The following is a 15,642-nucleotide window of genomic DNA, read 5'->3' as shown; positions in this document are numbered from 1 at the left end:
CTGCGGAATCCCATTAAAGCGTTTTTTATGCGTTCCAGCGGCCACAAAAACGCAGCGGAAACGCAACGTGGGCACACAGCCTTAAGTGGTCCTGTAAATGACTGTAAAAACATAGTGGCACAGAAAAAAATGCATGGCATACGCATGTCATACAGATGCTATGTGCGAAAAATCACATTGTACTCACATTACACTCGTTCGTTTTTTCGGTCCTGATATCAGAACTTTTTTTTTTTTCCGCACATATGGGTATGAGCCCTTATTCTGCAGCAGGACAATTTTCAGATGTTGCATTTTTGCATCTGTTTTTTTTTTTTTTCCCAGCGATTTTCGCAACATGCGAACGTAGCCTAAATTTGGAGACAGACGCCTCCCTGATGGTATTGCATTATGCATAAGTAGCTGTAGTACTTTGCTGCATTCTTTCCGCGCATGCCTAAAACTTTTGCACAGTGCTGTGTCCAGGGCTGTGGAGTCGGTAAGCCACAGTTGCGACTCCGACTCCTGGATTTTATCAGGCTCCGACTCCGACTCCTTCATAAATGGCCAATTCATAACAACAAATTTACTGTTGTAAAATATTAAACATCGTGCTTATTCAGTTTCTCACCATCATATAAGTAATCAGACCACTTAGAGCAAAAACTACATTTATTAGAATACAATTAGAATATAGCAAATAACTTTTATAAACTTTTCTAAACTGTAAGTAAATATGCAGTAAACACTTTTATGCAGTTAATAAGAAGAAATCTATACATTTGTCCTCAGAAAAAGTATTGCCTCTGTCAGATCCTCCTTCATGGATGCCCTCAAATCTGATCTAATTATTTTGAGAGCAGAGTCTCTACACTAACTTGTGTTGGTGGCAAAGCAGTAACCACTCGGGCAACATCTCTGACAATGTCAGGATACAGAGGAATCGCTTGTTGCACTGTTATTTTTGATGAACGGTCAAATTTCTCAATTTCTTTTAGTGCACATGAAAAATTCTGCTGAAATGTACTGGCTGTGTTCCTTGATGGGGATGACTCTTCTAGGCGGGAACGCTTTGCACGGTCCTTGTGATCCAAATATTTTTCGAAATTAAATTCTTCATCAGTTGATGATGAGGGTGAAGATGTGGCAGGACGACCAAATTCTTCTTGTTCCTCCTGACTGTTCTGCAACCCTTTCATCCTTACTGCTATTTCAAACAGAGCTTCTTTTCCTTTACTTAGCTGTTGATCATCTAGAAGAATCCAATGCATTGGGTCTACATAAACAGCTGCCAAAAAAGAATGTTATTTTGTAACAGTAGCTCCTCTCTCCGTTTCATTGATGTAGCAATGCCACTTGCAATTAACCCTCCTCTTTGGGACAGGCGAAACATCACGTTCTTCCACTCCTTTAAGAAAATACCTGGAGTTAAGTCCTCTGCTTGTAATTTTTTAGTCACTGTAAATGGGTGCTCTAGCAATTTTTCCAGCTCAGTCACCTGATTCCACTGACTTTCATTTAGCGTCAGTTGAGGGTTAGCCATGTCTACAAGAAAGGTTTTCAGTTCAACCAAGCGCTGAATCATTAAGTAAGTACTGCCCCATCTTGTGGCTTGATCAATAATTGCCCCTTTTCCAGCACGTCTCTTCAAAATTGAGTCAACTTTAGGGGTTCTGGCAACAGTAGCCAATTTTCTCACCTTGCCAATCAGTGCAGCAGCATGTCCTTCTTGCAGACTGTCTCTTATAGCCAGCTGTAGCGTATGCACAACACAGCGCATGTGATGAATGAAAGAACATATTGACACAGTTTCAACAAGATCATCTAAACTATCATGTTGCTGTTCATCTGAAGCAACTTCAGTTTGCTCCTCAGTTACAATACTGTGTTCCTCTATTTCAAACATTTCTGTGTCTGTGGACCCAGAATGTTCTTCTAGCTGCTGGTCACCATCATTACTCTCATTCATTGGCTTAATAGTACTTATCATATTTGAAGCATTGTCAGTTACGACAGAAAGAACTTGCTCTTTTTTAAGTTCATAGTCTTGCAGAACCTTTTCCACCAAGACCTGGAGGAACTCACTGGTGTGATGAGCTTTGGTGTCTTTTACTGCCAATGTCTTGGTAACTATTTCATTTTTGTCACAAACAAATCGGACATTGATGGCAAAATAGTTCACTCTGTGACGTGTGCAGGCATCCATTTTAAGAAACAGAAAGCGTCCCTTGAGAGTTTTTTTAAGTTCTTCCTTTTGTTTAAAAGCTTCTTCGATTACTAATTTTCTAATACTCTCTCTCTCCAGAGAAACACCAAGCTTGCGGGCCATTTCCCCATTCAGACACAAAAGCTTGTCGTGAAAATAATGAAATAGGCACACTATCCTTTACAACAAGCTCTATGATCTGTTTTTTAATTGTATCTACTGTCATTGTCACAGTAACTTTGTCACTGACAAAATATCTTGCAACTGATGGCTGCAAAGTTCTCTGCGCCTTTGTTTGGCTGGAAGAGCTGGGCACTGGTTCATTGGTTTGGATGCAGTCTTTCTCATCCACTGCTTTCAGTACTTCTGGATGAAAGCGCTGTAAATGTCTCTTTACATTAGAAGCTCTGGTGGGAGCATTTTTATCTTTGCCTGAATATGCACTCATCTTGGCTTCACAGCATTTGTTTTCGTCTGGATCATTTGTCATACACTGACAGACATAATGTTTTCTATCTTGAGTGATGGTGAAATGTTCAAATACAGCTGATTTAATGTGATGCTTCTTTGACATTCTCAGGTTTTTAATTCTGCATTCACAATCCAAATGACAATTGTTTTTCCTAAAAACAATTGTACAAAATTATTGCCAGGTCGTACAACTGATATAGTGGTCAGTAATACTGTTATTATTCCTCGTGTACTCACAGTTAACTGATGCAAAGTTTGTTGAAAGGATAATACTTCTTACAGTCTTCCTCTTCTGAGTAGCAGGCAGCTGTAAGATGCTTGGAAGACGCACACCTAGTATGATCTAGTCTAGAGGAGGAGCTTTACTACTAAGAATTTGCAACACATTTTCACTTTCAGTTTCATACATTGTAAGTAGGGGGGTTGGGGCAGCATGAGGTTAACCAAGTATAAGATTAGATAAGGGCAGTGGAGAACAGTGACACACAAGAAGTAAGAAATGTCTCTATCTCCAGCAGAACTGCTTATCACTGTTGTTCATAGTTTGATAGAACATATATATTTGAGTAACATTTATAAAATTCATATGAAAGTTCAATTCTGAAATATTAATACATTTTTTTTAAAGCTGGAGTCGGAGTCGGTACATTTCTACCGACTCCGACTCCAACCAAAACTAACTCCGACTCCGACTCCACGACTCCGACTCCACAGCCCTGGCTGTGTCTATAAACATTCAGAACGAGCCGTGTTTGGTTGCGTTCTGTAACTGTAAGCTTTTATTTTGGCCTATATTATTATTTTATTTTTTTTTACTAAAAAATGTTTTACTGGACAATTTTCTGGTTTAGGAAACTTGCAGAATGCTGTGCAGCAGGGCACTCTATATGACCGTTTCCATTGCAAACCTTTGCTCTTAATTTTAAGGTTGTAAACATGGCCGAAAAGACAAAAGTATTCTAAGGGTATGTGCACACGTTGCGGATTCTGCTGCCGATTTTTCCGCGCGGATTTGTCTGAATCTGCAGGTAAAATGACCTGTGTTTTACCTGCGGATTTAGTGCAGATTTCCAGCAGATCTTGTGCGGATTTCCCCTGCGTTTTTACACCTGTGGATTTCTTTAACGGAGCAGGTGTAAAAACGCACAAAGAATTGACATGCTGCGGATTCAAATCTGCACGGAAAAATCCACAGCATGTGCACAGCGTTTTTTATTTTACATTGATTATAATGGTACTATACACGTTGGATCCGCCAACGTGTGCACACACTCTAAGGCTATCTGCGTTGCGTTTTTTTTTGCTGCGTGTTTTTATGCATTTTACAGTACCAGCAAAAACTATGCAGCTTCCGAAATCTTGTTTTTCATTGTTTTTGCAGTGTATTTTTTTTATCCCACAGAAAGCAACGAGTAAGTACAAAAATGCAGGTGTCAGGTTTTGCTGCGTTTTTCATGCAGAAAGCTCAAGAAAAACGGTCAATAAACTGTATCCCCATCAGACGCATAAAAAATAAAAAACGCAGCAAAACCTGCCTTTTTTTTTTTCTTCTCTTTAAAAGTTGCCTTCCTGAAGAGCAGGTTTTGTGTGCAAAAAAAAAAAAAAAAAAAGTGCCGCAAAAATGCAACATAGCCGGATGCCAGAGTCACTCTCGTATGGAAAATGGTTCCGAGTCTCCGTGCCGAGAGTTGCACGAGTGTTCTCCGTATGGTCATCCGTGTGCAGTGTGATGATGAGATTTCCTATGACATACGTATGGCTTTACATTTTTCACTGATTTTCCCCATTGAATTTAATGGCTCAATGGGCTGAAATGAGGAAAATGTGCGCGTGTTTGTTGCATGCTATATGGATGGTCCATGTGGCGTCCGAGTTTTTCTCGCCCCCATAGACTTGCATTGGTGAGTCTCAGATGATATGGGAGCTGCCCCATAGATTAGCACTGGGTCGAGTGCTATGTGACGTTTTCTCATACAGCACTCGCCCGTATACGGTAGTGTGACCCCCGGCCTAAGAGTGATACCTTTATTGGCTAACCAGAAACATCATATTTTCAAGCTTTCAGACCACCATATAACTTTATATTTCACATCCAGTGTGAAAGAAGACAGGTGTCTGACCTATAACCTGTCCTGTTGATCCAGAGGAAGGCCTAAACCCCATGAAGCAGATGCCAGTTGTACCATATTAGGCTAGGTGCAGACGGCCATAGATTCTCTCATCTGAGAGAATTGGGCCGGTTGTGTAAACGACATTCTGATCACAGTGTCTCCATCTTCTCCATTGTGTCAGCGCACTGAAATCGGACTGCAATCAGACGTCATCAGAGTGCAGTCCGGTTGTTTCCACGCATTCGTTGACTTGCATGGCCAAACGTGATCCAAACATCTGCTCAAGCAAGCAGCAAAATTTTGATTTTTTTTTTTACATTTTTTTTTTTTATTTTGCTGTTGACCCATACATCCAAGTTTTCTTCAGTCACCATTTTACCATGCAGTACATAATTTTTCTTCTGCCCAAGTGCATGATTTTAAATTTATCTGTGTTAAACTTCAATTGCCATTTCTCAGCCCAAGCCTCTATGTAACATTAAATTTTCCTCCTGTGTTGATTACCTTGCAGAGTTTAGAATTATCTGCAAATTTGAAATTTGACCCCCGTGTCCTCTTCAAGGTCATTAATAAAAGGTATGTTGTCATATATTATCACAGTAGATTTCTAAAAAAGGACGCCCTAGATCACACACTGAATATGAACATAAAACATGTTAACATAAAATGAGAGCAATGGGATTTGGGGAAATGTGTAAATGGGTTAATAGTGATAAGAAACAGAGATTGGTTATTAATGAAACACACAGATCTGGTCACTGTTAACAGTGGGCTATCCCAGGGGTCAGTATTGGGCCTTTTTTTTTAAGCTTTTAACTTTTTTTTTTTTTTTTTACAAACTGCATAGCCTGATAAACTACACTATACCATATACTTCCATTTATTGTGGGCCTTGACATAGCACAAATTGTCAGAGGTATGTGTCAGTAAATACAAAAAGGCTCACTCGAAATGTTAACAGAATTTTTGTCACAACTCACATTTCTGGATGTTTCTTGGGGTCATAAAACAAACTCTATGTATCTAATTAGTGCTTTGTACTTCTAAACATCTTCAGAGGTGAGATTTTATCCTATACTGTAATTTGCCTGTATACTATTCTACAAAATACATTTAATTAGTGACAATGTTGGGAGAACGTTCATGGCACTTTTTTTTTTTTTTTGTGACACTACAGTTAGCAATTTTTTTGCTTTTAGGTTTATTACACATTTGTCATAGGTATAGTGAAGACGTTCGGCTTGATCATTGAGTATCTAAATGATCTAGTCAGTGGCCAAAAACTGAAAGTTTCTGTTTCAGAGAGAACTGTGATGTGTGTACATGAGGCCGTTATATGACTTATATCCTGTATTTAGAGCAGTTTTCATAGCGATTTTCATACCTCTGGCCACATTCCAACTAGTGTCTGTCCTGCCTCGCTCAATACACTTGCATTGAGCGAGGCCGCGCACGTCTAGTCGGCACGTGACAGCATGTATTCACATCCATATACTTGTGGTGACTGGCATGCATAAAACACTTAATAGAAAACAGCAGCACAGTCTCTCTCTGTTCTTTCTCTGTCCTCCTCTACCAACAGATTACATATTGAAGTCGAACTTGTCTTCCGCAAGGTGGACCTTTTAAAAGTGCTTCAGAATGACTAATTGGCACAGGATTCGGAGGAGGAAAAGTGGCTTAAAAGTGGACAAAAAGAGCTTAATGATAGGAAAAATTGTAAACTTTCCTATATTTGCTTATACTATTAATATACTATTAATATACCGTATATACTCGTGTATAAGACGAAATTGTCAACCCATTTTTTGGGGCTGAAAGTGGCGTCCCCCCATCCCCCCCCCCCCGTGTTATACACGAGTCATATACCTGGAGGTCGGCGGGGGTGTCACAGATCATACTGACCCCCGCCCCGGCGTGGTCTCTGCAGCCCCCCCGCTTCTCCAGGTCTCCCTTCCTGCCTTCGGTGGTCACGTGGTACAGCTCATTAAACTCATGAATATACGCATATTCATGAGTGTAGTGACCGCTGAAGGCAGGAAGGGAGACCGTGGAGAAGCGGGGGGGGCTGCAGAGACCGCGCCAGGAGGGGTGAGTATAGCGATATTCACCTGTCCCCGTTCCCACACTGCTCACCGCTGTCTGCTGTGTCCTGTGTCCGTGACGTTTAGGCAATAGGGGGTGCGGTGACGTGGTTAGTGCGTGCTCCGCCCTCTGCTGGCTGAAGAGTCACTGACACAGGAAGTGGCAGACAGCGGTGAACAGCGATGGACCCCGGACAGGTGAATATCACAGGTGCCGGGTCCTGATTAGGAGAGGTGAGTATGGCATTTTTTTTTTTTGCAGCAGCAGCATATGGGGGCATAATCTATAGAACATCTTAGGGGGCCATAACCTTTATGGGGCATATTATTCTATGGAGCATCTTATAGGGGCATTATTAACCTTTGTGCAGCATTATATGGGGCGTATTTTGTATGGAGCATCTTATGGGGCCCATCATGAACTGTAGTGAGCATTATATGGGGCTCCTGATTCAATATGGATATTCAAAAACATTTAACCTACTGGTGTCTCAATTAATTTTACTTTTATTGGTATCTATTTTTATTTTTGAAATTTACCAGTAGCTGCTGCATTTTCCACCCTAGGCTTATACGCGAGTCAATAAGTTTTCCCAGTTTTTTGTGGCAAAATTAGGGGGTTGGCTTATACACGTCGGCCTATACACGAGTATATACGGTATGTGAAGGTCTTTGAAATACGTATGACCATTTAAAGGGTCTTTCCACTTTCAGAAAACCTAGTGCAGTTTGTTTAAAAAGCAATCTGTGCTTTACTCACCCTCTCCAAGTCTAAATCTGACTCTCTGCTGCTTTCCCATTATCATCTGCAGCGTTGACATCACGTCAACAGCGCTGCAGCCAATCGGTGAACTCACTGGCTCTGTGCAGCTCGTGGCGTCTACTTTGGCAGAGCCCCCAAGCTCAGTTATTGGCTGCAGCACTATCAACACTACGTTACCAATGCAGCCAACAGCAGCATGGAGACTTGGCAATGGACCCAAGGAGGGTGAGTAAACTTTTTTTTTTTTTTTTTTTTTTTTTTTTGTTAATAAAACAAATTGTACTGCTGGACACAATTTTCCTGAACTCGGAAAATTCCTTAAGAATAGGAAAATGTCAGGACGAATGGTCTGTTTTCTCCCTGAAGTATTTTGTCTAGTAATGCTATGTCTTTGTCTCTTTCTTCTTTTCCGACTAAAAGGGGAACAAAATAATTGGTATATACGTGAACAGAAACCCAAGCCATGGTGAAGATTTTTGTGGGTGGTGTATCGCCATCTGCTTCTCCAGAAGAACTTAAGAAGCTCTTTGAGAGGTATGGCCAGGTAAATGAGTGTGATATCCTCAAAAATTATGCCTTTGTTCATATGGAGCGTGAGCAAGATGCCCATCGTGCTATCGGCGAGCTGCACAAACAAGAATTTTACGGTTCTCACCTCACTGTGGAATATGCCACCTCAAAGATCCGTAACGCCACCAAAATCTACGTGGGCAATGTGTCGAGCAGAGCGACTACATCGCAAGTAAAAGAGTTGTTCGAAAAGTTTGGCAAAGTTGTAGAGTGTGACATTGTCAAAAATTATGCTTTTGTGCACATGGCCAAGGAGCGGGAAGCCATGGATGCCATTTTGCACCTTAACGATTCTCCTCTGGAAGACCAGAAGATTTTCGTCACACTGTCTAAAAGCAACAACGCTCCAAAGAACTCCAAGATGTCATCCGCAGCAGTGGTGGCAAGTTCAAGTGCACCTCCACCACCACCTCCCCCGCCGCCGCCCGCTTATTATTTCCACCGTGGACGTATTCCACCACCCCCAGCTCCTTTCTCTCCATTTCCACCACGTTCTTGGTATGAAAGGGAGTACTACGAGAGGTACACCTATGACTTCTACGACAGAAGTGGGCTTGGTGCCCGTGCTACCTACGACAGAGCCCTTACTCCAGCCGCCGTTGTGGCCGCAGCAGCTGCAACCCTGCCAGCTACCCCTGTAGCTGCCGCCGCTGCTGCTGCTGCTCCTCAAGCACAACCATCAATCAATACAGCCTTGGCTCCTGCAGCTTACAGGGACAGAAGTCCTGTAGGGCGAAGAACGGCAGCAGCAGCCGCAGTTATGGCACAATATGCAGATCCGTATGGTACTAGTCAAGCCTACAGCCAGAGTTACAGCCAAGCCTATGCGTCTGCATTCTCGCAGTATAGCTTGGGAGCAGCCGGTTACAGTCCCGCTGAGTACTACGACAAGTATGCCAACGGGTATGCAGGCCAGTACAGCCAAACTTACTAAGCCACCCAAATCCAGTCTGCTTCTTCCTTTACCCTCTTCAGAAAGTTGAGCGAATACATAAGTTAACCGACTGGCTGGATTTAATCCTCTGTCTGCTCATAAGATAGGGACGCAGAAAATAATGGTTAATATACTGTTTTAATGTTAGTCAGTTTAATAGTTCCTGTTTTGTACAGGCTAGAGAAACTAAAATATTAGCATGTTTTTTTTTTTTTGTTTTTTTTTTTTAAATAAAATAAGGACTTAATCCTCTACAAGCAATCATCAAACATTGTATATGTATATTTACACATATACACATTTCTTTGTATTACAAGTATAGGCAGGAATAGGAGTCACGGGGAAATTATTAGGTATTACATCAAGCTTGGTACTAAACAGTGGGGGAAAGCGGAGGTTTAACTCTTCGTTTGGTAAGCCTTACATCTGGCCTACCTGAGATCTGTACATACAGTATGCTGCTCATAACCAGTTAGCTTATAGGATTTTAGATTGTATAAAGCTAAAAGCAGTACATAAAAAAAAAAAAAAATGGAAAAATCCAGCGTATTTTTTATATAAGACGTGAGGAATGTAAAAAACGGTTTGGGAATGGACTATTAATCTTGGAGGCTGGGATACATGGAGACTGAAGACAGATTAGCTAGCTAGTTGGTAATGAGAAGTACTGAGAAAAGATAGGATAATTGCAGCAGTCATCGGTAGAATACAGGCCTGGCTTTAATTTGGTTTAATCTGTCAGCAGGTTTTTGCTACGTAATCCGATAGCAGCATGATGTAGAGTCACAGACCCTGATTCCAGCGATTTATCACATTGTTTACTGGGTGCTGTAGTTTTGATAAAATGTCTGTCTTCTCTTCTGCAGATGCAGTGCTCTAAATGCTGAGCTGTGTATAACCCCGCCCAAATGACTGGCTGCTTTCGGTGTACACCGTCAGCAAGCAATGGTCAGGGTGGGGTGCACAGATTAGCTGGACTGGCGTGCAGGCTGCAAATAGTTCTGTAGCGATCATCTCCTGTTGATAAAATACTACTGGTATTGAAACTTCAGCAAGTTGCTGAGCAAGTGACACATTGCTGGATTCCGGTTTTCTGGCCCTACATTATGCTGCTCTTACATTAAATAGCAAAAACCTTCTGACAGATTTCTTTTAATATAAATAGAGGTTTTCTACATCCAGGACATGGTAGAAGTCTAATAGTCAGTTAAATTCAACTTCACTAATAGGGTTAGTCTCATTAGGACAACCTTTTTCCATACAGACATCAGAGTGGTGTTCCCCAATGTTTGCTTAACCCCTACATTCTTGCTTCTAGAAGCCTAAACTGATAATGGTAGAAAAATACCTTCATGTGTAATGATGTGGTTTATTCATCCTAATGCAGTCTTGCAGGTGGAGGACATGTTAAAGGGGCCGTCCTGGCTTGGTACAAAAGTCTGCAGACCGCTGAATCGTGACGGTGTGTGATTCCATGGGTGTTGTCAGCATGACCCGGTGGTCTGAGCGTGTGCGGTTATGTGCCAAATAGACTCATCTCACTTCAGTTCTGTTGAGATAAGAGGAAAGCATCTAGTATGCCAATCGCATGCGCTCAGTCAAGTGACCGCCAGAACAAACCGAGAATATTGGGAATCGTTACGGTGCGCACACCCCAAGCTGTCACGATTCAGCACTGTGCAGTCACGTAGGGTTCTGACTTCTGTCCTAAGCCTGGACTGCCACTTTAAGAGTCATGGCTTGATTGGATTAAAGGTATAAATACCACCCGAAAGATATAGTTAGGTTGAAAAGTGATAAATCTCTAGCCAATCCCTAACATAGGGGGTACCAATCCTCCAGCCAGATAATTCCCCTACGGCAGTCAAAATGTAGTATTGTATGACTAATAATTGGACATACTAGGCCTGCCATAGTGACAGATTCTCTCCTCTCTGGCTGATATGGCTTTGAGCGGGGGGGAACCCTCTTCTGTAGCATCAAGATGTCCTAGTAGAGCATAATATGGAATGGAGATGGTCTTCCGAGTGTTTTCCTGGCGCTGCTTGAGTTGCCAATGACGCTATGACCCCACGCACCTGCTGAGAAACGCGTGTCCTGATCCTTAGAATAGGAGACATGCATGATCCCGGATCGTGCACTCATCCCAACAGGTGTTTGGGGTCATAACATCATTCGCTCTGGACAGCAGCAGAATAGCTGGGAAGACTTTGTTTTAATTGCGTGTATGTATATATATTATATATACGTATGACATTGTAATAAAGACCCTGAACAGGGTCCACGGCCCTCCATTAACAACAGGAGAAAATGTAATTCTATGGGGGAACAAACACCTCTAATCTATATTTCACCATGAGTTACAATTCTAATGCTACCTGATCTCCCTGTAGGTCGTAATAATGGATAATAAGAATCTAATTAAGCAAACCGGATAAGGTGACTTTTAGTCCTTAGCACATTGATCCGGCAGATGTTGCATCCTTCTTAATTGTAGGAAATTGTGCAGAGACTAGGTAAACGGCAATAGGTGAAGTGTCGCTTACATCGGCCGTTCTGCTTCAGACTTGTTAAATTACACTTAGCATTTTTTTTTTTCAAGAATTCCCTATAATGCTCCAGGGAGCGAACATTCCCCCTCCCCCACCAGATTAATCACCAATAAGTTATATATCGGGTCCGTTAGGTCTCCTGACATGTCTGTTGTAGGAAATGCATGCATTTGCCAAAGAATCACAATTTTGGGGTGTCTCTGCTTAGAGAGCTTCCTTGTGTCCTTCCTCCTGGACATGTGCGTTTGAGGTATGTCCCTATCTACTACGATCCATTTTGTGTAGATATGCCCTATGTTGGCAAGGGAAGTGTTAATGCTGAGCTGTAAAATGAGTCCAGCTATGTAGGTTCTTCACAGACATAGTAACATAGGAGTGAAGGATCAGGCATGTTGGATTTTTAATATGCCCAATCTTTTGTTCTCATTGGAAATAATGTGCCGCTAGAGATGTCTTGATGGAGGCTTATTGTCTACCCCAGTTTGCATTTAGATCACATGGGGGAAGGCATCTGCATGAGGCTGTTTTGGAGGGGGGGAAAAAAATATCTGGCCATCTTAAGACCCCTTCATTCAGGCAATGGGAGAATGGGTTCCTACCAATGTAAATTGCTGACATGTTGAAATTGGACAATATTTTTTAAAGTGCTGATATCCTGGAAACTTAGTGAAGTACCTCCATAAAACCTGTAGAATAATTGGATTTGATCTGTTCCCCTGTGCACGTGGTGGTGTAGAAGCACCGAGCGTTTCCCACACGCTGAATGAGGATCTGAATGTACAGTTCTACCTATAGTAGAGTAGTCTACAATGTGCATGTTAAGCGAGCGCCCTCCTTGCTCCCACAACAGTGTACGCTATGGTAAATCTCAATTCTATTCCATTTTACAATGCTATTATTGATTTCCATGCCTCGGCACAGCTTACCCATTTCATAGTTTGTGTTATATTCAGATCTGCTGGTTGTTCCAATGTATAGATATCTGGTTGTTTCATAAAATTCTGTACAAAGTTAAGATGTGTAAGTAACATTGGCATACTCAAAGAAAAAAAAAAATACAATTTTGTGTAGGAAACAATGCACATATATATTAAAGACTATAATAAAATAGGTAAAATGTATTTATTAATGTCACTGTTTTTGATGTATACATTTCTAGAGTTGTTAAATAGATGTAGATAGATGTTTTCAGGGTGAATTTCAATCCAGTCCACTATTGGGTAGTTTATAGATTACTGGTTCTGATGTAAAATGCTGCCCCTCCCCCCCCCCCCCCCTATAATTTTACTTAAGGACACTGTTTGATAGGATACAATCCACGGCCACAGGACCGTTCTGTACTTCTCTGTGCTCCACTTTATAGTACACACCAAAATAATACAAGATATATTAGGAGGATAAGGTGAATATTTTGGCAAAGCGTTCAATGATTTTTCAAGTGCAAGACATCTAATTTTTTATTCTTATCTGCTAAACTTTAATGAGGCCTCATCAGTGTTATCGCTTGTAGTCTGGAGAAATCTAATAATAGCCATGTGTCGATCAGGCTGGAAATGCATTGGGGCGTGTCAGTGCAGTTGGACTTCTAAGTGCATTGCCACACCCACAATGCTCTTCCAGCCTGATTTGCATACGACTAAGTATTTTCAATTTCTCATCACTGGCACAATAGATCTTTCCAAAAAAAAGTATCATTTTTATTTTAGAGCAATTGCCTAGACAGCCATAACTACCACTTCTTCCATATATAAAAAAAACCTGCTGATGGGTTGATTAGCCTTCAGGATAATTGTGTATTCAAGGGTATCTAGCTAACAGTCCAATTGTATGAGCAGCATAGTGTCACTACACTTCCGTCTTCAGAACATTGCCCTATAGTGCACCCAACAAGTGAAGACCACTGTGTAGTTTTTAGTCAGCTGTTTATAGGTTTTCAACAGTAATAGTATGGAAGAATCTTCCATGGCTGTCCCAGGATTAGAAATACATGGCAGTTTTAGTTTGGAAACAGTGCCTTTCACATCCGTAGGTTGGGTCTGGTATTGCAGCTTGGCTCATTCACTTAAATGGTTTTCATTATTGGTCAGTTTTTGCAAAGTTATGTAATTTTCTCCATTTGAGGAATAAAAGATGATCCAGCTTCTAATCCAATATTCAAGGATGTGTTAAAAAATGTGGGTACTTGTGTTTTAACTTTGATAGTAAACAGAAAAAAAATTATATGTGAAAAAAGTTTAATAACGAACCAGATGCATTTCCAATGCAACCTGCGTTCTTAAACTTAGTTCAAAACCCAAGAACACAGGTTGCGTTCGAAATATGTCTGATATTAAATTCCACACACCACTAGATTGTCGATGTGTGTATATGCGTGTGTGTATGTATGTGTGTGTGTGTATATTATATATATATATATATATATATATATATATATGTATATATATATACACTGTTTTATTATTTTAACTTTGAGATAATAAAGTACCTACATTCTTTAATATGTCCTTGGATTGGAAGCAGGATCACTTTTCCTTTCTCCTGCTCTACTGAACGCCATGGAGTGGTGAAAGGGCTACTTTAAATGCCTAGCTCATACTCTTTTAGAAGCTGCTTTGAACTGCAGCTTTAGCAAGAATCCATGGATTAACACCACTCTCCCTGTCTGAGCATGGGGGAGGCGAGCAGCGGCTCTCCCACACAGGGAGCGTGATTGGCATGGTTGTTTGACCAGGGATTCCTGCTAGAGCTGCAGTGCAAAGCAGCTTCTAAAGGATCATCATGAACTAGGCAGTTAACATAGCACTTTGAGGCGTATACTGGAAAGAATCAACCTCGTAAGAAAGCAGCCATGTTTTTCTAATCATGGGAAATCCAAACGGGGGTGGGTCAATAAGAGTACATCCAAGTAATTGAGTTTGTAGTTAACAAAGCGGAATCTGTAAAGCTTTTTCTTGAAAATATTAATGCATAATAAAAAGGCACCACATTTGTAATCGGTGTCTGTGGAGGTGACAAGACTTGATGTTTTGTTCCTATAGGTGATTGTATTGCCTCATGTATGCTCTGCATGCTCGATTTCTCTAACATCTTTTCGATGAAGTTATAATGTCATTTGTGAAAAAAAAATGTCTAACGGCTTCTTCCATCGTTATTTGCCGTAAAATTGTTTGCAACCCTCCGTCTACGATCCGGCTCCTTCCAACTCCTTACCCTCATGTCTCCCTTGCCTGCCAATGTGTTTTTTTCCCTTTCCATATTTTACAAGACTCTGCTGATTAAAGATGCAATAAACATAATTTGGAAGGATACCACACTGAGCTTTTTCCAATCCCGTGACGCTGCATAGCTTGAATATGACGTTGCATCCGGTCCCTGTTGAACTTTCTGCACCGTTTCTCCTTGAACCCGTTCCGTCTCATCCTTCTCCCTGTCAGTGTGAAAAGCAAAAGGCCATTCATTCTTACTCCAGACATAGCATTGCTTTTCCTTTTTTTTTTTAAGCAATCAATGTAAAGAATAAATGCACCTTGTCATTCATTACACAACGCTTTGCAGACTGGGATGACTGGAAAATGGCTTCCTCCAACTTGTGTATGGAAAAGACTCCCTATAAAGTGTCTATTAAAAAGTGTTCACATATGACATACTAAAATCATCTCTTAGTAAAGAAATGCCTATTATTAGCTACACTGGATCAAGCTGAGGGAAGAATCTAAATAGTTAATCTCATGATAATTTGGGATTTGGCATTTTTCCCCGTAGATCGGTGTAGCCTCTTATTTTTTTTATAGACGCCGAGTATTGGCATCGTAAAATCAGTAATGTTAGATTAACGGAAACAGATTGGATTAAGAATGAATGGACCTTTAACAAATAAAACAAATGCTTTGGTCGTTAAATATCCTATGTTTTGAATTTCAAGTGGAATGTGACAAATTGCGTTGTAATTAAATAGTTGAGTCTTGTACCGAA

General features: G+C 41.0%; 1 protein-coding gene across 5 annotated transcripts in view; it reads left to right on the top strand.

Moving 5' to 3' along the window:
* Nucleotides 1-15,642, top strand: part of LOC141058292 (uncharacterized) — a 19,913-nt gene extending 4,271 nt beyond the window's left edge. For 3 of the 5 annotated variants that reach the window (XM_073554483.1, XM_073554482.1, XM_073554484.1), the window contains exons 2-3: nt 5,279-5,343; nt 8,035-15,642. In XM_073554483.1, the coding sequence (XP_073410584.1) occupies nt 8,078-9,118 (1,041 nt within the window). In that variant the 5' untranslated portion in view covers nt 5,279-5,343; nt 8,035-8,077 and the 3' untranslated portion in view covers nt 9,119-15,642. The remainder of the gene's footprint in view (nt 1-5,278; nt 5,344-8,034) is intronic. The other 2 variants (XM_073554487.1, XM_073554486.1) reach the window with 1 other exon arrangement.

The sequence above is a fragment of the Dendrobates tinctorius genome, unplaced genomic scaffold, assembly GCF_039654945.1.
Source record: "Dendrobates tinctorius isolate UK_male_01 unplaced genomic scaffold, ASM3965494v1 ptg000211l, whole genome shotgun sequence".
Classification (NCBI taxonomy): Eukaryota; Metazoa; Chordata; class Amphibia; order Anura; family Dendrobatidae; genus Dendrobates; species Dendrobates tinctorius.
The sequence above is the reverse complement of the archived record's forward strand: the minus strand, read 5'-3'. Positions and strand labels throughout refer to the sequence as shown.